Below are 23,824 nucleotides of genomic sequence, written 5' to 3'. Positions count from 1 at the left end.
TGTGGGTTCAGATGCCACAACGCCTAGGTGGTAATGCTCGCTGAGCTGAAACTGAGTCCCCAGGTGGAAGGCTGGTTCTAGGCAACAAAAACCTTTCCAGGTCAGTGCAGCAGTGCTCGGCTACCACGAGAAGGATCAACTGATCTACCTTCTGTGAACTGACAAGCAGACACACATAAAGGCAAACAGACCACAAGGCATGTTCTATGTTCCCCATTCCCAACTTCTATATTCACCAAACACACATTCAACCTGGGAGGATAGCATTCAAATGTGCTGTGCGTGTGCGTGCGCGTGCACGCGCTCACGCGCATACGCACACTCTCCCTTTGGCGAAATAGACAAGAAGTAGAAAACCCCACCATGGAAGCAGGTCACACAAACTTAATTCAATCTGGTATCAGAAACTTCCCCAGAACTCGAGAGTCTCTTTCCATAGAATGTAATGGGCTTTGGAAAACACAGTCTGATGGCTAACAGCAGAGCCTGGGGTTAGCGCACAAACTTGCCGGCCTACCATGAAGTATGAAGCCTTCTGCTGCCGGCCCTCCCCGCCTCAGGCTGTTTGAAAAGGCCAGGAATGAAATATTCCATATGTTTTCTTTGTTGGTGACATGGCTATTGAAAGCAAGGCCACGGTAGCCTCCCTGCTGAGGGACTGGGTCAAGCTATTCATGTGTAACCAGGCAGATGTCAAGATGGTAATGGGAAAAACATCTCAAACTTTTTTTTTCCCCCTAAAGAAAGAGACCCAGGGTAGAAAATGCACAACTGTATTTGAAACACTTGGCCAATCTAAATAGGTTGTGAGTACTGTTGCATACGTTAGCTGCTGCTCTGGCGTTATAATTCATCTTCCAATCAGGTCTGAATCAAAACCCAGAAAAGTTTTTAAAGTTTCTGAGAAAGATTTAACTGGGCTGAACATGAATGCCATATACCTTTATAGAAATATGAACAACTATAAAAAAAAAGATTTTAGTTCTAAAATTGCTTTTCAAAGAAAAAGCTTTTCTTTATCCACAGAGCACAAGCATTAGTTTCAAATGTAAAAAAAGAATATATCAGCATCCAATAACCAGTAAAAAATTGTTTTCAAAGTACTTAAGAGAATGAAGTTCCCTCTAACCTGTGTATTTCTAGAAACAAAGTGATGTGCAGAAACAAGAACACAGCTAAACTGTCAACCCTGAGTAAATTCTAGCCATCCCCAACATGGAAAGTGACTTGAGATGTTAGCATGTTTAATGAAAATTCTCAGTGTCCCAAATTCTAGAAGCAGGAAATCGATATCTAAAGATCATACTCACGCTAAGTTACTTTGTCTTTTAATGAGATAAGAAACACTGTTTTTCTGTTAGGATAGCACCTTGCTACTTGACCAGCCATCTCAGGAAAGCAGAGCCAAGTCACAGAGACCCAGATGAGAAAAAACAACTTCCCCTGAGCTCTCTCCTCCAGAGAACCTTAACTCCCTACCACCAGGCTTCCTTGTTAGAAAGGGACTCCCAATACCTAAAAGAAGGTATCCTGATAAACACATATATATGTCTTGAGGGGAGTGGTGAGAAGTGTAGAGATGGGTACGGACTGTGAGGGAGGGAGACTTGACTTGGGGTGATGAACACATAATGTAATATATAGATGATGTATTTTAGAATTGTACACTGTACCTGAAATGTGTGTGATTTTATCAACCAAGTCACCCCAATAAATGCAATAAAATTTAAAAAAAAAGTTGTCCTACTCTTTCCACCAGGAGCTTTACGGTTTTCTAAAGGAAAAATCTGCCAGATGAGTAGCCTGATTTTCATTAACACAGTGGCTAACCCATGCCGTTTACAGCAGGACTTGAACCTGATGTGCTTTCAAAATGGCGCAGTGGATAAAGCATCAACCTGGAAATGCTGAGGTTGCCGGTTTGAAACCCTGGGCTTGCCTGGTCAAGGCACATATGGGAGTTGATGCTTGCTGCTCCTCCTCCCGTCTCTCTCTCCTCTCTCTCTGTCTCTGTCTCTCTCTCCTCTCTAAAATGAATAAATAAAATTAAAAAAAAAGATGAGCATCTTAAAAAAACCAGAGAAATAGAGAGTAGAATTTTAAATCACAAGATGAGAACACATATAGAGCTGCTTACTCACTTCCAAAAGAAACAATATATGTATGTTGAATGCTCACTGTCACTCAGAGATCATGCTTTAGAGTTTCTTACATGTGACCCTTGAAGACAAAGCCAAGTTATCCTTTTTTTTTTTTTTTTTTTTTTTAATTTTTTTTCTGAAGCTGGAAACGGGGAGGCAGTCAGACAGACTCCCGCATGCGCCCGACCAGGATCCACCCGGAACGCCTACCAGGGGGTGATGCTCTGCCCATCCGGGGCATTGCTCTGTTGCGACCAGAGCCACTCTAGCGCCTGAGGCAGAGGCCATGGAGCCATCCCTAGCGCCTGGGCCATCTTTGCTCCAATGGAGCCTTGGCTGCGGGAGGGGAAGAGAGAGACAGAGAGGAAGGAGAGGGGGAGGGGTGGAGAAGCAGATGGGCGCTACTCCTGTGTGCCCTGGCCGGGAATCCAACCCGGGACTTCTACACGCCAGGCCGACGCTCTACCACTGAGCCAACTGGCCAGGGCCCCCTTTTTTTTTTTGAAGTGAGAAATGGGGAGGCAGAGAGACAGACTCCCGCATGTGCCCAACTGGGATCCACCCAGCAAGTCCACTAGGGGGCGATGCTCTGCCCATCTAGGGTGTTGCTCCATTGCAACCAGAGCCATTCTAGCACCTGAGGCAGCAGCCATGGAGCCATCCTCAGCGCCCAGGCCAACTTTTGCTCCAATGGAGGCTTGGCTGTGGAAGGGAAAGAAAGAGAGAAAGGAGAGGGGGAAGAGTGGAAAAGCAGATGGGCACTTCTCCTGTGTGCTCTGGCCAAGAATTGAACCTGGGACATCCACATGCCGGGCTGACGCTCTACCATTGAGCCAATTGGCCAGGGCCAAAGCCAAGCTCTCTAGAAGATGGAAAAGCTAGTGTGAGAAGTGGTTAAGTAAAACATCCAAGCTCGCAGATTTAGGGGCTCAGGGGTTTTTATTCTTTGTGTCACGCTCTCAAAAACAAAACCATTTGTGAAGGTCTGTTCACAACAATATGCCTATTAAAAGAAGAATAGATGTGGACAGAAACATAAATATAGCTGGATTACATGACCAAGGACTCAAAATGACCTTGGAGAGAACAGAAGGCCAACATGAACAATTTCTTTATTGTGAAGCTAGGAAAAACATTTAAGATTTTTTGAAAACCTAATCAGATGAGATGAACAAGTAGAAGTAGCTCAGCAAAGGAAAAAACTGGTATTAAGATAAACTACCAAATATCAGTTAGTAAACCCATAAAGTATAATTTCTAATACAGAATATTAAAATATTTTAGATGTATTAAATTTATTTGATATTCCCTTAACTCTGATCAAATTACATGAGAATTCTGCATATGCTCCCACTGACGTGAGATTCAGAGAGCTTGGAGTGGAGCCAACGGGCAATGGTCACATTCAGAAAGGCAATGACCAGGTGAATTTAGTGTCTAAACATAAGTGCAAGAACAGTAAGAAACCCAAAGGTTAGTCAATGTTATTTGCCTTCTTTTCCACCACTACAGAAAAGAATTGACAGACTTTAGAATACTCAGCTTCCGAGGTGTAAGTTATTCAAGACACAGTACGCAAGGATCCTTCTCTGGAGAATTCCTCTGCAAAGAAAGTAGCCCCAAGAGATGGCAAGTGGCAACCATGGCTCTTCTCTTATCCTGAGGAAATCTACTCCCCCAATCATTATCTGTATTGTTTCTCTGAGGGTCTCTAAGCATGAACCTTACCCCTCAGGAAAATGGGAAAAACCAGGAAGTTAATCAGCATCCCAGCCCAAAGAGTTTGTGAAAAGACCACTGACTTGGAGGCATACCTCCTTGTCCTGCACCTCCCAAACAAGAAACATGAAGAGAGTGAGAATTAATAACATCCATCCCCCTTCCTAAGAAAACAGCCCTACTCAAGCACTTCAGGGGAGTTTCGCTGTCACCACTTGTACTAAATTACTCTGCTGTTTATTCTAAGAGCTACAGTGAGAACCTCACAGCCTGAGGGAAAAGCAGCAGTGAGACCCCAAGCAATTCCAGGCACATTCCTTAGCCCTGCCTAGTACAGCTCCAAGGTAAAGGCGCCATCTCCCTGCCAAATTTATGTCACTCTTCTTAGGACAAAAAATTTCCCCAAATAAAACTTTAAAAATATATTGGAATGGGGAGAATCTAACTCAGGATTTCTCTGGATACTGGGTTCTAAAATCTAATTTAAATATCAAGAATATTTTGTTGTCAGAGTGCACTGAAATTTCATTCTTTCAATGGTGAACTTTATATTTAAAACATTTTTTTTTAAAAAAAAGGCTACATTCTTCTAATGTAAAAATAGAGGAGAAAAGCACTAGCTAAAAGAGCTTACTTACATCACTTTTACTTACATTGACTCAGAATACTTAAATACAAATTAAATATGAAGGATAGAGGGTTATTCAATATCTTGTAACATATTAAATATGCTTCCTCCACACATGTCACTAGCAGACAACAGATCAGCCTGGGATCAAATGTATACCCAATCCTGGCCCAGCTGCCTTCCAAAATATCTAGTTTTCATTTCCTTACAAGTTTATTCTTATATTCCAATGGGCCAACATTGCGGAGCAGCAGTGCTTTCCCCATAAAACCTTTCAGTACAGCAAAGCTAGGAGAACCACAAAAATACATTTATTATATAGAAAATGTTCATTTCCTGCCCTTGCCCTGGGAGCTCAATTGGTTGGTGCGTCATCCCCATGCACCATGGTTGCAGGTTCAATCCCTAGTCAGGGCACATACAGAAATCAACCAGTGGATGCATAAATAAATGAAACAACAGATTGATGTTTTTCTTCTCTCTCTCTCTTTCTCTCAAATCAATAAATAAAGATTTCTTTTTCTTTTTTTTTCTGAAGCTGGAAACGGGGAGGCAGTCAGACTCCCGCATGCGCCCGACTGGGAGCCACCCGGCATGCCCACCAGGGGGCGATGCTCTGCCCATCTGGGGTGTCGCTCTGTTGCGACCAGAGCCACTCTAGCGCCTGAGGCAGAAGCCATAGAGCCATCCCCAGCGCCCGGCAATCTTTGCTCCAATGGAGCCTTGGCTGCGGGAGGGGAAGAGAGAGACAGAGAGGAAGGAGAGGGGGAGGGGTGGAGAGGCAGATGGGCGCTTCTCCTGTGTGTCCTGGCCAGAATCGAACCCGGGACTTCCACACGCCAGGCTGACGCTCTACCACTGAGCCAACCGGCCAGGGCCAATAAATAAAGATTTTTAAAAAGGTTTAAAATTCATTTCCTGGACTATTAGAAAGGCATTCCTGAGCTTGGACCACCTACATCTAAAATAAGAAATGCATAATGTCAAATTTTGCTCATGTGCTTTTTTGTTGACAATTAAAATATGTAGTGGTATCAAAACATGCTTTAGAAATTAAAAACAACCACCCCACAAAGACAGCCAGTTAGAAGGTGACGGAAGACAATTGGACTTTGGGTGATGGGAATATAATCAAATGTCATAATAACCTGGAGATGTTTTCTCTGAACATATGTACCCTGATTTATCAATGTCACCCCATTAAAATTAATATATATAAAAAAAACCACCCCACACATTCAGTTTTAATTGCTTTTACATGACATAGAATATTTCAGAATGCTTTAAGAATCTTGCTAAAAATAGTCCCAGCCAAATACATAGTTTAATAATAAATATTTATCCATGAGTGGATGAATCAGGGTATATATAATACTACTACATAATTCCATCTCACCATTTAAAAGGGGTATTTGAGTACTAACTTGCGAACATCTTTAGAAAGTAGCTAAGTTTTTAAATGTATACAAACTATAAAATCATGATCTGTCTCCTGCTAAGATTGATTTCGAAACTCAATTTTGAACTCACCCAATTTCAGACAATAGAGCTGATACCTCGCCTGCAGTTTGACCGTCAAGCACTTAAAAACACAAACACACACAAATGTCAAGGCAGACAAATTAGACATTGTGTAAGAGTACTGATTTGCAAAATGCCCTAGATTTTTCTTCTTTACTGACAGAATTTAAAAAGAGAGCACTTTATCATTCTCAATGAAGCTTTTAAAAAACTATACTTGGCTGAACAAAGTTGGAAGAAAAAACGAAAAAGTTATCCATACTTTTGTAGATACAGGAAAACAAGCTTTTAGCATTGCCAAAAAAGTGAAGGCTCAGGGAGACAGTTGAAAAGCAAGCTGTATAATGTATCCTAAAGCCAAAACCTTGAGATCTAGATTAAAAAAATTAAAAGAGGCAAGCTGACTTATCAAGAACACTGTATATTTGTTATTTTTCAGAGTGAAGCGTGCACTTGGCAGGGTTTAACTTTTAATCCAGGTATACCAACAAATATTGTGCTTTTATGTACATTTATATATTTCTATAGAGAAAAATGAGAGACACAGGTTTTAGAAAACTTTCAATAGGTCACTAAAAGATTTTTTAAACTTTGCATAATACTTTACAGATTCGGGAAAATTCAAAGCAGTGAGAAACATTAGCCATCATCTACTCCAATATTCATTATATATTGATAAGAAAATGAAAATACAAGGATAGGCACAACCAAAGAGACCAGAGACCAAAATCCAAACTTGCAGGCTGTCAGTACTTTCCACTATTATAAAGATGACTAAAATAAGAATTTGAGAGATAGACTGACAGAGGCCAAGAAAATGCCTAAACTTGCCTGGATCCACCTACTAGTAGAGAACTTTGATCTTCCCTACGAGATTAAGTTGTCAATGTTACCTTACAACTCTAATGTTAAGAGCCCAATGTTACCTTACAACTCTAATGTTAAGAGCCAAGTGCCTGGACAATAAACACTTGTGTTATCATAACTGTCATTAGCATTTAGTTCAACTGGAAATCGTTAAATAGTTGCGGTTACCACAAGCCTTAAAGAGCCCAGAATGAGAGAATCACTGGTTCAAATCCTAGGAACTGCTCAGAGCACACCCAACACATTCCTGCCTTGCAAGGCAGTGAGTTCCACATGCAATGGCAATATCCCTCCCAAAGGGCTGGTTAACAACTGGAGGTTTCCTTGGTCTGGGAGAGGCTCCTAGAAATGTGTATTAAAAAAAGTAAATTAAATAGAAATAAAACTCTTGGCAATAAGAGCTGTTTACTTCCTTGTTTTAAGGTGAAGAGGCCAAGGTCCTGAACGGTTAGGTATGTGACACTCAAGGTCACTCGTGTGATTTACTGAGAGATCTAGAAACCAGCTCTCCATACGCCCACCAGAATGTTCTTTCGTCTCTTGTAGCTACAGAGAACACAGTAGTTGAAGTCCAACTAGTTTGTAAAATAAAAAATCTGTACTTAAAGATTGTTTATATATTGGCCTTGTTAGAACCAAGTTCACGGGTATGCAATACTAATACATCTCTAGAAAGACACACCACCCAAACTAAGCTAACATTGACATTAACAGATCTTAATTGAGAAATCAAGAAATATCAAAACACTACCATCAAAAAAGGTATAAACATTTTGTCACCAATTACTAGCCTCCAGGAATATAGCCGACATGGGAGGAAATAAGAAGATACTTAAAATGATACTGTTAAAAAAGAGAAATGTTTGGTGTAGTGGGGGAAAAAATGCATCTTAGGGAAAAATCTAAGACGATGCCGCCAAAAGGAGAAGAAAACGCAACAGACTATTTTTAAAAACACCACAGAGTCCCTCAGGTAACCATCAATTTTGTATAGAAAACTCGATAATCTGCCCACATACAGGATACGCACACTGTGAAGGTTAAAGGGATTATGACTAATTATATGGAAGTGAGGACATTAAGTAATTTTTTTGTACAGTATCCAAATTACTGAAACAGGGTGATTTTATTTTCCAAGTGTTAAGCCCTACGCACAGGAAACAAGCAGGGCTATTCTACTCTAGCAAAGCGCCTCAGCTAGTCATGCATTCTGGAACAAGTCTCCATGGCAAATTTCCTAACACACACTTCTAAATACAAAGAACTACTCCTCCAAATGAGTGGTGATAAATGGGCTGGTGCCTCTTCAACTAGAATGATATTCTGCTACTCCTGGGATCTTCTCATGAGCTGATCAGAATATTAGCCTTACCCTGCCATCCTAAAACTGGGTAAGAATTATAAAATCATAGAACTTCTGGAAGCTACAAACAGCCTTAGATATAATCCAGTGAATCTGATTAGTTCATTTTCCAAATAAGGAAACTGTAACCCTCCCCTCCCCCCCCAAAAAAGTAGAATGACTTGCCCAAGGCCACACAATTACTTAGTGGCATGGTCCAGACAATGATCAAGGGCTCAGGCCCGCCACTGTCTCCATGAAACCACAGACACAGCCTTTATCATCTCAAAACTGTGCACCAGATATAATCTAGGACGTGGAAATTTGTGTTCCATGCCTGCAGTTCTCAAACTCTGTGGCAATAACACACATAGCAGAGGACAACTGTGCACAGTCCCCTCCCTACCACCCCCGTGATTCATCTCTTTCTCCCCCAATCCAGAATCATGGAATGTAGATGTTTTGTTTGTTTGTTTTAGAGAGAGGAAGGGAGAGAACAAGAGAGAGACAGGAACATCAACCTGTTCCTGTATGTGTCCTGACCAGGGATCGAACCATCAACCCCTGTGCTTCGGGACGATGCTCTAACCAACTGAGCTGTCTGGCCAGGGCAGATAATTAAGAGTGACCTTATTACCATGTTCAATCCTTTTGACAAAATAAACTTTGAAACTTTAATACTAGTAAGGGTACTTTCTTTAAAAACACCTTACAGTAAAGAGAACTGTGACAAGCCAGTGCATTGTGACACAGGGTTGAGAACTGCTGTTGCAAAATATACATAACCACTACAGGTGCAGCAAATGGTGTGAACATGGGAATCCCATCCACAATACTGAGGATTATTGCTGACTCTGCCCCCAGCCTCAGATAAAGCAGGCTTTCAGCAGGAAACAGGCACTGTTAGACTGAACAAGTTTAAACGAGCCTGCAGGACGAGAAGCAGGTATCCTTTCCCTGGGCCTTCTCAGATCTGGACAAAAGACTAAATGGTGAGAATGCTGAATTTGGCAATCACGTGTGTGAAAAGCGTCTGAATTCCAATTCCCAATTCTGCCCCTCAGTGTGGCCCTGAGTCCTTGTTTACCCACTGCACACATTTAAGTGCCTTCTGTGCACCAGACTCTGTGAACTCCAACTAGAGGTAAAATAAAATCTCTGCTGTCAGTCCTGGGGTCTCCAGTGTGTGATGCACACATCCTGGGAGAGGTGAAGGTACAACACCACTGAGGAATGAGAAGAAAATAAAAGCATTACAGGGCCCTGGCCGGTTGGCTCAGCTGTAGAGCGTTGGCCTGGCGTGCAGGAGTCCTGGGTTCGATTCCCAGCCAGGGCACACAGGAGAAGCGCCCATCTGCTTCTCCACCCCTCCTCCTCTCCTTCCTCTCTGTCTCTCTCTTCCCCTCCCGCAGCCGAGGCTCCATTGGAGCAAAGATGGCCCGGGCACTGGGGGTGGCTCTGTGGCCTCTGCTTCAGGCGCTAGAATGGCTCTGGATGCAACAGAGCGACGCCCCAGAGAAGCAGAACATCGCCCCCTGGTGGGCATGCCCGGTGGATCCCGGTCGGGCGCATGTGGGAGTCTGTCTGACTGCCTCCCTGTTTCCAGCTTCGGAAAAATGAAAAAAATAAAATAAAAAATAAAATAAAATAAAAAAAAGAGCATTACAGTCTTCATCTTTTTCACTTCCCATTTTGTGTTCATAATTGTATGTATAATGAAACTGGCCTTGATGCACATGCTCCAGAAATTAGGACTCTGTGAACTCAAGTTGGGGACCCACGGATCTGGTTCCTCGGTGTGCGACTGCAGCTCCCCAAAGCCGTGATGGGAGAGCAGGTTTGGAAAGAGACCTCAGATGAACTCAACGTGTCCTGTACGATGCACTGGAGTGTGCAGACCCACAGCACCTGCCCCTCCTCAACTGGGTTTTGAGAATCACTGGACTAGCTGGTTTCCCAAAATGCAGACGTACTGCCCTTGAAATGCCCTTTAGGTGGGGTGGTCATATAATACATTGTTTTGAGGGTGAAATGACGAGTATTAGGTGATATAAAGAGTCATCAGGATGTACTATCACTCTATCACTCTATCTACAGGTCAAGGTGGAAGAAAAAACATAACACACTTGTTCACTACTGCAGCTTGGAAAGTACGAATGCGGTGCTAGTTGAGGCAATCTAATCTGGACTGGTGCCCCTTATTTTTCTGTTTCCCAAGCCATGAACACTATATTTCATAATGCTCAAGGCTGAGAATATAGCATTTCATGACCTTGGGTGAGTTCTAGAGGAAGATGCCTGATGCTCTACAGAGAGGAGGAGTGCGCGCTCATAAAAATGTGCTATTTCTTTGTGGTTTTAGGTACTAATGTAAAACAGCCCTTTTCCTTATAGGGCAAGTCGACTCATTAAAACTCAAGGAATCTGCTAAACAAGGTCTTTACAATGGTCAAAACAGTAAAATTATGCTTTTCTATTGTAGAGAAGGCGTGACAGAGGTGTCAGTCAGCTAAAGGCAGCTCTCCTGAGAGAATTCCCTAACAGTTCCAGGAAGAGCTGGGGGGAAAGGCGCCCCCTCCTCTTTACCCAGGTCTTCTTGCCCCCACTTCTCCCTGCTCCCACTCCAACTTTACCACTTAATGTCCCTTTCTGGGCAAATTGTTCTTCAGTGCCAAGTGAACACTTTTCAGTTAAATTTCCCCATACTGAAGGAAAATGGCTTCAAATACACAACTAACACCTAAAACTGGGGCGGGGGGGGGGGGGGGGGGGAGGGGCTGAGAAAGGGGCTGGAGGCCAAAGAATGAGAGAGGCTCCGAGGCAGCAGGCCTATCAATAAAAACCCCATTACCAGAGGGCAAGCAGAACACCTCCCTCCCACCACCCACCTGGAAACACAGCAAAGCTCTGGCCTGCAAAGAAAGGATTTCTCCACCAGGTCTGTTCTTCCTTTAAAACTATTTTGAAGAGGTCCCTTTCAGTAGCTATAAGGTAAAACATAATTCTCTTTACCCAAGGCCCTCTCTGAATCCCTTTCTCTCTCAAACAGTTCTTTCACGGCTCTAGATTAAATCACTCAACTGGCCACGCAACACAAGAACAAGAGCATACATACATCAAGCCCTGCACTCAGTTACAGTATTCTTTCTCTGTTGGTGGCATTTGCCAATGCCGCCTTCAAGACAGATTTCAGGTACCTCTTCTTTTCCAAAGGGAATGTCTAAAGCTCTCTGTCCCGTTTGAGGAGGGAGATTTTGAAGTCAGATCATTTGAGTGCTTTCCCAACCACAGGCAGCTCAAAAGGAAAGTTCTGCTGGTTACCGTACAGAACTGCTGCCTACCCTTCCAATTGGGCAGAGCATATGCTTTGGAACTTTCTCTTCCAACATCCTGTCCGTTAGGTTAGAATTCCGTCTTTAAAAGGCCTTGTTGGGTAAAAAAGAGTATTTTCACCATGAGAAACCTGCAGTTGCCCCCTCCTTCTCCCTTGTTTTGGCCTGGCTCCGCTGTGCACTCCAGAGACCTGGCGTTTGCTTCTGAGGCCAGAGTGGAAGACTGAGTATTTTGCTTGGACTGAGGTGCCAAGTCGCTCTACCTGGATAAGGCCAAAGGAGGTTCCCCCGAGGGACAGGTGTTTCTTCTTTCCCACATGCTGGAACCCAGGAGACTCCAGGTGCTTCCCCAAGAAACGTGCCTGGGTCTGCAGACTCAGGCCAAGTTCTAGGCGCTGTCACCCCACTGACTGCAAACCTCTTGGCAGCTAAGCAGGGGCCCGCGTGAAAAAGGAAGGTCGTGTGAAAAGGCTGCCAGTACCATGCGTTTCCAGATTTCTCTCTCCTTGGCCCCAGATCCCCAGATGCCCTTGGCAGTTGGAGAGGAGGTGGGGATTGTGCCCGAAAAGTCTGGGGGTTAAAAGCCACTCATGACTGGGACACAGACTACCCGTGTTTGGAAAGCCCGCGGCGCTGGAGTCCGTGCCAAGCACCCCCACACACAGGTGATCGGCGCCTCCCTCCTCGGGACACGGGTGTGTGTGGGTGTGTGTGTGTGGAGGGGGGGATCGAGTACTAGCCCCGCCCCCACCACGGACCCCCCCGGTACCCCTTACTCGGATCCCATCCCCCGCGCCCTGGCCACCCCCGCCACCCGCACTCACAGCGCTAGGGTGAAGGCGCTGAGTCCCTCGGGCACGGCCGTCAGCCCCTTCCCGGAGCAGTCCACCCGACGGTCGCCGTCGCAGCTGCAGGGCGCAGCGCAGAGAGGCGGCGCCGCGCCGCTGGGCTCGGTCGAGCCGCGCAGCCCCAGAGCGAGGAAGCAGAGCAGCCCCAGCGGGCCCGGCATTGCTGCGGCCGCCTCCGGAGCCGGCCTCTCCCGCTGCGCTGCTCACTCGGCGCGCCTCCGCTGCCCTCCGACGCCCCCCGCCGCCTCCGGGCGGCCGGCCTGCGGGCTGGAGCCGCGGCTCTCCTGTCTCGGCGGTCGCGCGGGCTCGGCCCCTTCACCAGTCCGCGGCAGCAGCGCAGGGACGCGGCACTCGGGAGTTTCGCCCTTCTCGCTGCTCCATGGAAGCGCAGAGGCAGCCCTGCTCCTCCCGCGGCTCAGGCCAGCCGGCCGGGCCGGGCGCCGCTGCGGAGACCGCGCTCTGCCATCGCACCCGCCTCCCGTCCCCGATCTCCCGCCGCAGCTGCTCTTCAAGGTTGCGGAGCGCAGCCTTCAGCCATGCCGGCCCCTCGTCCCAGCCCCCGCCCGACTCTCGCACAAACACCCGGGCTCTTTCTCGCTCCCTCGTACGCCGCTGCGGCTCAACCTCCTCCCGTCCTTTTCCCTTCTAGGGTTGCACACTCGGGTTCCCAAGCCCCCAGCCGCTGGGCTATGCAAATCACTTAGGTACATGCAAAACTAACCCTTCTCCCAGAGCGCCATTGGCCGGGGGAGGTCTCGAGCTCATTACTATGCAAGAAGGGTAGCCGCCATTGGTCAAGAGCGGAATCAGAGGGGCGTGTTAATCGGGCATGACTGACAAGGTTGTGGTGGTGGTGGTTCAAGGCAGAATCCCTGACTTGGCTCGATTTGTGTGGCAGGTTGTGAATTGAAGGTAGAACGATCTAAAGAGGTAGAGTCTGGTTTTTCCCTCCCCAATCCGTCTTCTTCCTTCTGCAGAAATTGGATCTCCTAAGTTGGATGACCTGAAAAATAGAACAGCATTCAGTTAAGTTTCAAATGACTTCCCACTGTTCAACGGGCGAGGACTTTGGGAGCTATGCAAATAGGAAAAATGATTTTGAAGAGCAGACAGGTAAATATTTGGGTTTTAACTATATACCAATTAAAACACTGTACCCCCACCAGCTTCTCACTTCACCTGAGATTTTTATACCTATTGCGGTAGCTAAATCTTAGCAGTTAATCATCGACGATACAGAATTTTTGTGACTGAAATTCAGGCTGCTTTCTCACATACTTTAAAATCTTAAAACGCAGGCATGTTGTAAGGATCAAATGAGGTGATGATTCTGTATACTGGACAATTTCTCCAAACAACAAAACAGTTTGAGTGCTAAGTGACTACCATAGAGAAGTCAGCAGCAACTTTGATGTTAGGTAATTATCAGCATTCCTTTCCCTTCCGGACTTTTGTGGCTTAATAGGTCCCACCAGAATCATTATTTGTAGCAAATACTCCTTTATGGGCACCTCCTTTCTTGCTTTTTACTGTCCCTTTGGGTTGTTTTACTCTATATTAGAGACATTTTCATTAATACTTTAAGGCAAACAAGGTGAAAAATGTCGCTGTTCATAAAGTTGACTGCTAATATCATGTAAGTAAGGCAAATGAAAACAAGTTGATGCAGACCTAAGAAAAACATTTTCCTCTTTGCATTCAGGTGTTTATCTTTAAAAATGCCTGGGTGGGCCCATGGCTGACTTACAGTAAATTTATTTCCATCCTAGAGAGTCAATATATACAGTTATGCCTTGACTTCAAGTTTCAGGAATTACGTATTTCCTCTAATTTAAGGTGTGAGAGAGAACTTCCAGGTAGACGAACAAACCTCTGGTTTTGTCGATAAGCAATCTGAATACTGTGCTCAGCCAGGCATCCCCACAGAAAGACCACCAGGCTTCTGGCTTCTTGTCCGGTCCCCTTGGAGCGTTCCCTATGTTGGCTTCCATTGTCTAAATCATTTCCATTATTTTCTAGCAACTCTCATAAGCAGGGTTCTTAAATTTATTCTTTTTTTTATTTTTTATTCATTTTTAGAGAGGAGAGAGAGAGGGTGAGAGACAGAGAGAGAGAGAGGAGAGAGAGACAGAGAGAGAGAAGGGGGGAGGAGCTGGAAGCATCAACTCCCATATGTGCCTTGACCAGGCAAGCTCAGGGTTTCGAACCAGCGACCTCAGCATTTTCAGGTCGACGCTTTATCCACTGCGCCACCACAGGTCAGGCTAAATTTATTCTTTTAATATCTCTCTTTCACAACAAGATTGAAAGATGACAGAGTATTTGTGCTAAGATACCATTTTTTTCTGCTGTTTTTAAATAACAATTTAAGACTATGCTGATTGATTTTATCTTGCCAATTTAAACTTATTTCCGTGTGTGTGTGTGTGTGTGTGTGTGTGTGTGTGTGACAGAGGCAGAGAGAGAGAAACAGACAGGAAGGGAGAGAGATGAGAAGCATCAAATCTTCGTTTTGGCACTTTAGTTATTCATTGACTACTTTGTCATATGTGCCTTGACCTGGGAACTACAGCAGAGTGAGTGACCCCATGCTCAAGCCAGTGACCTTGGGCTCAAGCTAACAACCTTAGGCTTTAAGCCAGCAACATTTGGGCTCAAGCCAGCGACCATGAACCCACACTCAAGCCAGCGACCCCGGCTCAAGCCGGATGAGCCTGCACTCAAGCCAGCAAACTCAGGGTTTCGAACCTGGGACCTCCACATCCCAATCCAATGCTCTGTCCACTGTGCCACTGCCTGGTCAGGCATAAATAATTTTATTAAATGCAAAATGATGTAATAGGGCTGGGGTGTAGCATCAGCATTTTGCTGCACATGAAAGTGATACAGATGGTTCATGAACCATAGTTGGGGAACTGTATTCTTTGCTTCCATAGAATAAAATCAGACTGGCAACTTAGGTGAAAAGAGATCATCAGATTTTAGAGAAAGGAGAGATGTAGATTTTATTGAAAGATAAATTGCTGTTGTCCATCAGATGCAGGTAAGAAAGGAAGATTCAAACTTGTTGCTTGTGTCAGACAAAATATCAGAAACAAAGAATTTGGGTAGGAAAGAGGTCATTTCTGTCAAAGCATTAGTGTTTCTTATAGTTGCTACATTACGTGGGCTTTGCATAACTAGAAATTAGTCTTTAGTTTTTAGGTGCCCTAGGAGAGGAAAACAAGCTAATTTTAAATATATATACATTCCCAGATAACTAGAAAATAAAAATAATGAGCTCTTACATAAACCATAAGAACCTAGGAAGATACCAGGATGAACCAAAATTTGATAGCAAGTAAAAAAGAAACTTAATAGAGACTCAGCCTCCAGGCTGGTTCCGCTTTCTAGTTTCCCTAACTCTGGATGAGTACATTTGTAGCATCCACTGGCTAGGTCACAGGAAGCAGAGCCTGGCTGCTGTTTCTGCATAGGCTGCAGTGTACTCAGCCTCCAGGCTGGTTCCGCTTTCTAGTTTTCCTAACTCTGGATGAGTACATTTGTAGCATCCACTGGCTAGGTCACAGGAAGCAGAGCCTGGCTGCTGTTTCTGCGTAGGCTGCAGTGTGCTTTGCTCAGTCAAGTAGGCACCCGTTTCAAGTGATGCTCACCTTGGGACTTCTGTGCAAAAGGCATAAGGCTTGTTGCCTAGAAGACAAGCTGGACTTTGTTCCCACTCAGCCCCTCACCCAAACACTCTTATAAATAGAGAGCCTACACAAGTGTATGCAGGGGCCCAACCTGCAAAGTGAGTGGGGTGAGAGGGGTGGGGGACAAGAGGGATGGTGCTCTCCAGCAGTGTTTTCGTGATTGCCTGGTTAAAAGTCCTCAAACAGACAGGATTTTACTTTTTATGAAATATTTCCAACTTACAAAAAGCAACCAGCTTAAGAAATAAAATGTTTCAAATATAATGGAAGCTCCTTAGGTAGCCCTCCCAATCATATTCTTTCCCTTCTTCCTCTCCTTGGGAAGTAAAACTTTTCCTAAACTTTATAATTAATTGCCATGCATAGTTTTATGTTTTTCATATGTGTGCATTCCTAAACAAAATATAATATTGTTTCACATATATAAATATATTCTGTACTCTTCTGCAACTTGCTTTCTTTTTATTCAACCTGTGAGCTTTATTCATGTTCATGTAGTATGTGGCTTCCATTAAATCGTTTTCATTATTATATAGTATTTTTTTTTTCTTTTTGTGTTTTTCTGAAGTTGGAAACGGGGAGGCAGTCAGACAGACTCCCGCATGCACCCGACCGGGATCCACCCGGCATGCCCACCAGGGGGCGATGCTCTGCCCATCTGGGGCATTGCTCTGCTGCAACCAGAGCCATTCTAGCGCCTGAGGCAGAGGCCACAGAGCCATCCCCAGCGCCTGGGCCAACTTTGCTCCAATGGAGCCTTGGCTGCAGGAGGGGAAGAGAGAGACAGAGAGGAAGGAGAAGGGGAGGGGTGGAGAAGCAGATGGGCGCTTCTCTTGTGTGCCCTGGCTGGGAATCGAACCTGGGACTCCCGCACGCCAGGCTGACGCTCTACCACTGAGCCAACCAGCCAGGGCCTATATAGTATTTTTTTAAAGAATATATGCATTATTTATCCATTTCTCATACTATCAAGTTTATTCCTATTTGTGTGTGTGTGTGTGTGTGTGTGTGTGTGTGTGTGACAGAGACAGAGAGAGGGACAGATAGGGACAGACAGACAGGAAGGGAGAGAGATGAGAAGCATCAATTTTTCGTTGCAGCACCTTAGTTGTTCATTGATTGCTTTCTCATATATGCCTTGACTCGGGGCTACAGCAGACCGAGTGACCCCTTGCTCAAGCCACAGACCTTGGGGTCAAGCTGGTGAGCCTTGCTCAAACTAGATGAGCCCACGCTGAAGCTGGCAGCCTCTGGGTTTCAAACCGGGGTCCTTCGCATCTCAGTCTGACGCTCTAACCACTGCGCAACCACCTGGTCAGTCTCCTGTTTTTTTTTTTTCTAATACTGCTACTATGAGTAAATATTCTTGTACAAGTCTCCGTGTTTATTCATATATGCAAGAGTTTCTGTAAAATGTATTCTCTGTGTGTCTGAGAGTGGAATTGCTGAGTCATAAATTATGTGCACTCACCATCATGGGGTATTGTCAAGTTGCTCTCAAAAGTGAGTGTACTTATTTGTGCCTCCTTCAGCAAAGAATAACTAACCCCATTACTCCACATTCTACCAATGTCTGATACTGTAAAACTTAAATATTTGCAAATCTGATACTTATGAAATGAAATCAAAGTGCAGTTTAAACCTGGATTTTCCTGATTACAACTGCACCTTCTCATGTATTTATTGGATATTTGATCTGCTCTTCTATGCATTGCCTGTTTGTTTTCTAATGGACTGTTCATATTGTTTTTATTGTATAGGGCCAGGTGGCAAATATTTTGGGCTTTATAGGCTGTACGGTGTCTATCATACTATTCAACTTTGCCACAGCAGCATGAAAGCAATCATAAATAATACAAAAACAAATAGATGTGGCCGTGTGCCAATAAAACTATTTTGTGGGAAAAAACACATCTTGTGTTAGTTCTGGTCTGTGGACCACAGTTTTCCAACTCTGTTTTATAGACACCGATCCTTTATTGAACTCTGATTATTTTAAAAGCCATGTTCAGGATTATGTAATATCAGAGGAATGTGCCTCAAAGGTGACGACCTTTTTTTGCAAGTTGATCTCAAACTTCTGATCTCCACGATGAGCTCATGCTGAATATTATACGGCAGAATGGGCTAACAAGAGCCCACTACATGCTTAAAACTGCTCCTCTTTCTGGAATAAATGGGCCAGAAATTGTCCTGGTCACTTAGGGTTTATCATACGTTCATCCAAAACGCACCCCAAATAAAATAACTGACCTGGTGTGATTGAAATACAGCTATTGCCTTTATGAAAGCATAGGTGCCAAACCACCTGAAGTTAGAAGCTGACTACAGGGGGTCCTCAGGTTACGACAGTCTTGACATATGAAGTTTCAAGTTTACGACGCTCACTCCCATAAAAACTTAAAGAAATGATGACATGAGTGTTTTGGCTTGCGCCATTAGCATCGTACTTGTGAACAGTGTGGGTGAACTAGCTTGGCTGTGCGCTGGGGAAGAATACACAGTAACGCTGCATCTGGGCGAGGGAGTTGGCGCCTCCCAGTATGTCTGCCTAGGCCATTTTGGACCGTTAAAAGAGCAAATGTTCTGTTTGTTTTAGGCTAGGGAATGTTTCGACTTACACCAAAATTAGGGTTATGTCACTGTCATTGTTGCAGGAACAGAACTGTGTCGTAACCCTGGGACCCCATATGTATATTAAAATATGTAAATATATATGTGTGTATATGGGTATCTACATGCACATATACATATGTCAACATTTTAAGACACGATAGATGCAAGGAATAAAAAAAGACTATCAGGACTAATTTGACATCTAATATGTACCTACTCTAACAATCAAGCCCTTAACATACATGCTGTTGTTTTTATGCTCCGATGACTCCACATTTGCATTTGGAGCTTTGGGATGGAGGTGTTCCCACACTGAACTGCAGACTTAGTATTTTTTTTCTGAGTCTCAATGTTCCTGGAGTGGGTTTATTGTGCACAAGAAATACCACCCATTTTTTTTTTTCAGGGATAAATTAAAATAACAATGATCACTTTGAAGCACAAAAAATAACAATATAAAATTGTTAACAAAAACATCCTTCTAAACTAAACCCAGTGGCTGAATTTGGGCTTCTGGGCCCTCTCTCCTTCACTCCACCTGGTGCTTGGACAGGGGAGGAGGGTGGTTGGCAGCTGCAAATGCCACCTGTGCAGAGCAGATGGATCTTTGGGATGCAAGGACTGGCAGCGAGGCTTCCGATGTGACTGGCTGAAGGCCATTCTCGAAGATCGCTCTTTAAAAAACAACACCCAAAAGTTTCTTAGACTCCAGACCTGCTGTGATACTCTGGGGTCAGATATCCTTTTCATTACTCCTGAAAACCCCTATTGACTTCAAATTTCAAAACATTATAATAAATATCAGAAATTTGCTCCTGAGTATGCCTAATTGTCTCTAAATCTGATTTTCTTTTCCTGGTCCATTCCCTTTCAAATCTAATCTAAGAGGAGTATGAGACTCAAGGGAACAATTGTTGAGTTACAAAACGACTTCTGGATCCCAGGTGTGAGTGCAGAAACTACTGGTGAGGAACAGAACAAGGCAAAAAATTAAATGTGTTCAAGAAACCAGACATTCTAATGGTAAAAAAAAATTTACAATAGAAAGCTGGGAAGATGATCCGCTCACCATGCTGAGAATTTGTTAGACCAAAGTATCAATATTAACACAAAGTTCAGTCATGGAATTGGGTTCCTTTTTATACCCTCAAAATTCCAAATAAAACATTAATTAAACATTTTAGAAATCCTGAGTATGAGTCAATTATTTCAAAGAACTGCATGCAAAATCTGTGTATCCCACAAAAAAATGTGCATAAGAGTGGCAGCCCTTGGGGTGGGCTGGAGGGTGGTTCTGCTGCAGCTACTGGAATGTTCTAGAAAGCTCTTTATTGTCTACATGAAAATATTTGAAAAAATCTAGAAAAGAAAGCAATAAGAGACTTTTAGACTCAAAGTGAAGCTGTGGTAAGATGTGGAGAGAAGACTTCACATTCTGTGAATCGTTCTTTTCCTAATCTAGACACCTAATGTCTCAGAAAAACCAAACCTTTCTTTTTGTCTAGCGAGTGCCATGGTTCTCTTTAAAATAGGAAAGGCAATCACGTTGAAACTTTTAACAATCCGAAGGCTTTTGAAAATGTCTTTAAAATCATTTTCAAAATTAAGAAAAATAAAATCTGAGGCAAAGCTTTTAAAAACACAAGCATACTACCAACTGTCTGTCATTTGCAACATTACCTTGGAAAGGGGCAAAGCAGAAAGAAGCTATGGAGATTAATTAGGTCAACAGTACTGGGTGCTGGGCGATGGCAAAAATGCTATTCTCGAGATGTGGTTGGCAAAACCTGGCTCCATTTATTCAACATTTATTTACTTACTTATGTACTTTGCCTCATGTTAGTGTTAAAATACATGTATCCCTGTCATAGCACACTAAGGATTTCTTTTTAAATTTCAATATGAAAGAGAAAATGGAAGACCTTGAGGTGATAGGGAAACACAAGATAATAACTTTGTCAGTTTGCTCCCTTTGTTTCCAAATAACACGGGCATATCAAGCTTTTCAACTTTTTAAAAACATTTTTTTCCCCCAAGAAATATTTCCCCATGCATCTACTCCCCAGAATCTACTCTTGCTAGTGACTGAAGAGTTTAGATTAATTCAGGCCAGTCTACATATAAATAGCCTGGGGAAGATTTTAAAAACAGACATGCCGGCCCTGGCCGGTTGGCTCAGCGGTAGAGCGTCAGCCTGGCGTGTGGGGGACCTGAGTTCGATTCCCGGCCAGGGCACATAGGAGAAGCGCCCATCTGCTTCTCCACCCCCCCCCCCTTCCTCTCTGTCTCTCTCTTCCCCTCCCACAGCCAAGGCTCCATTGGAGCAAAGATGGCCCGGGTGCTGATGATGGCTCCTTGGCCTCTGCCCCAGGCGCTAGAGTGGCTCTGGTCATGGCAGAGCGACCCCCCGGAGGAGCAGAGCATCGCCCCCTGGTGGACAGAGCGTCGTCCCTGGTGGGCGTGCCGGGTGGATCCCGGTCGGGCGCATGCGGGAGTCTGTCTGACTGTCTCTCCCCGTTTCCAGGTTCAGAAAAATACAAACAACAACAACAACAAACAGACATGCCAACATGCCAATAAATAAATAAATATTAAAACAACAACAATAAAACCCCCAGACATCCCTTCTCCCTTGATTCTGATATAGTAGGTCTGGGATGGGGCCCTGGATCATAAATACCAATTCTGATGCAGCAACCCCCCACCTCCACTCCCAAAGTGTGACTCGCTGCTGGAACAGTGCACAAGTCTGGGTCCTTTGGGAAGCAGACACCAATATCAGACTGAGCGAGCAAGAGTTTCCTGGGGAAATGTTCGTGAGGAGAAATGGGGAGGGAGCCGAGGGAGACGTCTACAACCATGAGATCAAGATGCAGTTTTGACTCCACGTCAGGGAGAGAGGGAAGGAGAAAAGGAGAAAAGGTGGGATGAGTTTTAGACTGCAGTGCAGTTCCATCCAAGTTCAGCGTGATGACGTCAGGCATCAGAGGAGTCCCGTGCTCCCGGAGCAGGCCTGCCTCAGTACCTCTGCTGTGCTCATCAGTAACGAGGACCAGCCTGTGCAAAATGTGGTGAAGGATTTTCCAGCAGGACTGTGAGTCAATTTGTGTCCCTGTATTCAGAAATTCAAGAGGGGCCTGTGGCAGCCTCAGAATATATGGTGTTATGTGGAGTCTCTCCTTTCAAGCGGCCTACAATTCAATTTAACTTATGGAATTCAGAAACGTAGGGTGAGAAAGGACCTTAAGACTAGTTCCATCATTTACCTAAGACTTCAGAATGCTCAACAGGATCCCTATTACTCTCAGATACATTTAGGGTTAGCAGATTCACAATGGCCACCCATAGTCGAGTCCATCTTTGGGCAGCTCTGGCTGTTAGAAGGTTCTGCCTTATGTTGGGCCTAACTCTTTCTCCATGATACTTTTCAAATCCTCAGAAATAGAAGGAACTTTGGAGATCACATGTTACATCTTGTTTACCAATGAGAAACCAGACCCACAGAAGGATAACTAAATTATCCGAGGCAACATACCTAGTAATCGGCAGAACTGGAGTTAATATCTAGGTCAATGGGTCTTTCTACTCTATACTTGATTTAATTTGTATCTTTAATTCTTATGGAAAGAGAGAAATTTTGACAAGTCTGAGGAATTTGTCATGTTTCCTCTTTTTTTTTTTTTAAGTGCACAAGAGAGACAGAGGGACAGATAGGGACAGACAGACAGGAAGGAAGAGAGACGAGAAACATCAATTCTTTATTGTGGCAACTTAGTGGTTCCTTGATTGCTTTCTCATATGTGCCTTGACAGAGGCTGGGGGGTGGCGTGGGGGGGGGGGTGCTCCAGCCGAGCCAGTGACCCCTTGCTCAAACCAGCTACCTCAGGGCTTAAACCTGGGTCCTCTGCGTCCCAGTCTGACACTCTATCCACTGTGCCACCATATCCACTGGTCAGGCTGCCATATTTCTTCTTAAATAAGATGTTTCTCTGGATGAGCTTGGGTGAAAGTATCTAAGAGATATAAAGCCAGAAGTAATTTCCAGTCAACTAGGTTGTTTATACTTAGTTGAAGGAACAAAACAATGTTAAACCAATCTTTCTCCTCACCCCCCAAACTTATATACTGAGCAGTAGATAGATATTCATGTAATTTGGTAATTAATATAGGTTTGTTTTGTTTTCTTTTAGGGTATGTTCAAAAAGAATTTTATTTTCACATCTACAAAGCTTTGAATTTCACAAAATACATTAAATTATTAATTTTGAGTTTAAAAGAAAAGATGGGTATATTTATAAGGTTAAGCCTATCTTTAGCAGAAACTGCTAGAAAATTCTAAAACATAAACAGCACTTTAGTGCCACCTTGTGGTAAAATACAAAAACGCCGGGTAATAAATCTGTAAGCTTCCACATGCATTTACAGAAGGCAGCGAGGGAAAAAATTGTGTCCATGCGTTGTTGACTCCTTCCCTCCTCAATCAGCCTTAAAGGAAAAATATTCATAGTATATAATGTCACATTTGGATTTTTTAAATCCAATTCTGCCAACATGTGCAAATTGAAAAAATGGTTTAAATGGTCGTTTAAATTTGTTTTAATTTTGTTAACAGCCATTCTGCTCACAAAATTATTTATATGTTCCTGTTTTACCTGACTGCTTGGACACGACGCTTTCTGGGTTTTACTTTTACCTCAGAGGCTGCTCCGAATTAGAAGCACTCCATGGGGGACAGGGTGAGGATCTGATGGGTAAATCTGGGGAGGAGGAAGCGGCCCTCGTGTCTTTCCTCCTCCCTCACCCGTGCAGGAGCTGAGCAAGCTTTGCCGTCTGGGAATGATGACGGCAGTCATGGTCCAGAGTAGGTGGGTCAGTCTGGTGGATTGAGAAAGCACATCTTTCTCTCAAGCCTGCCCAGCCTTTAACAGGAGGTAAGTTCCATGAAGCAAGGACTTTGTTTTGTACTGTACTGTAATCCTATGTCCTCGACCGTGACTGACACATGGTAGATGTTGGTCAAATAAGCTTGTAAATATGATGTATATGTTTGCTCGCTTTGGGTGTGGGAGACAGGCTGTAAGCTGTTAAAATCATTATAGCCTAAGGCTTAGTTTTAAG

The 23,824-nt window shown here is 44.0% G+C and overlaps 1 protein-coding gene across 1 annotated transcript in view; it reads right to left on the bottom strand.

Annotated features, from left to right (window-relative positions):
* Positions 1-12,559, bottom strand: part of LGR4 (leucine rich repeat containing G protein-coupled receptor 4) — a 113,833-nt gene extending 101,274 nt beyond the window's left edge. The window contains exon 1 of the mRNA XM_066364129.1: positions 12,375-12,559. Within this exon, the coding sequence (XP_066220226.1) occupies positions 12,375-12,559 (185 nt within the window). The remainder of the gene's footprint in view (positions 1-12,374) is intronic.
* Positions 12,560-23,824: the final 11,265 nt, after the last annotated feature.

Source organism: Saccopteryx leptura, chromosome 1 (genome assembly GCF_036850995.1).
Source record: "Saccopteryx leptura isolate mSacLep1 chromosome 1, mSacLep1_pri_phased_curated, whole genome shotgun sequence".
NCBI lineage: Eukaryota > Metazoa > Chordata > Mammalia > Chiroptera > Emballonuridae > Saccopteryx > Saccopteryx leptura.
The sequence above is the reverse complement of the archived record's forward strand: the minus strand, read 5'-3'. Positions and strand labels throughout refer to the sequence as shown.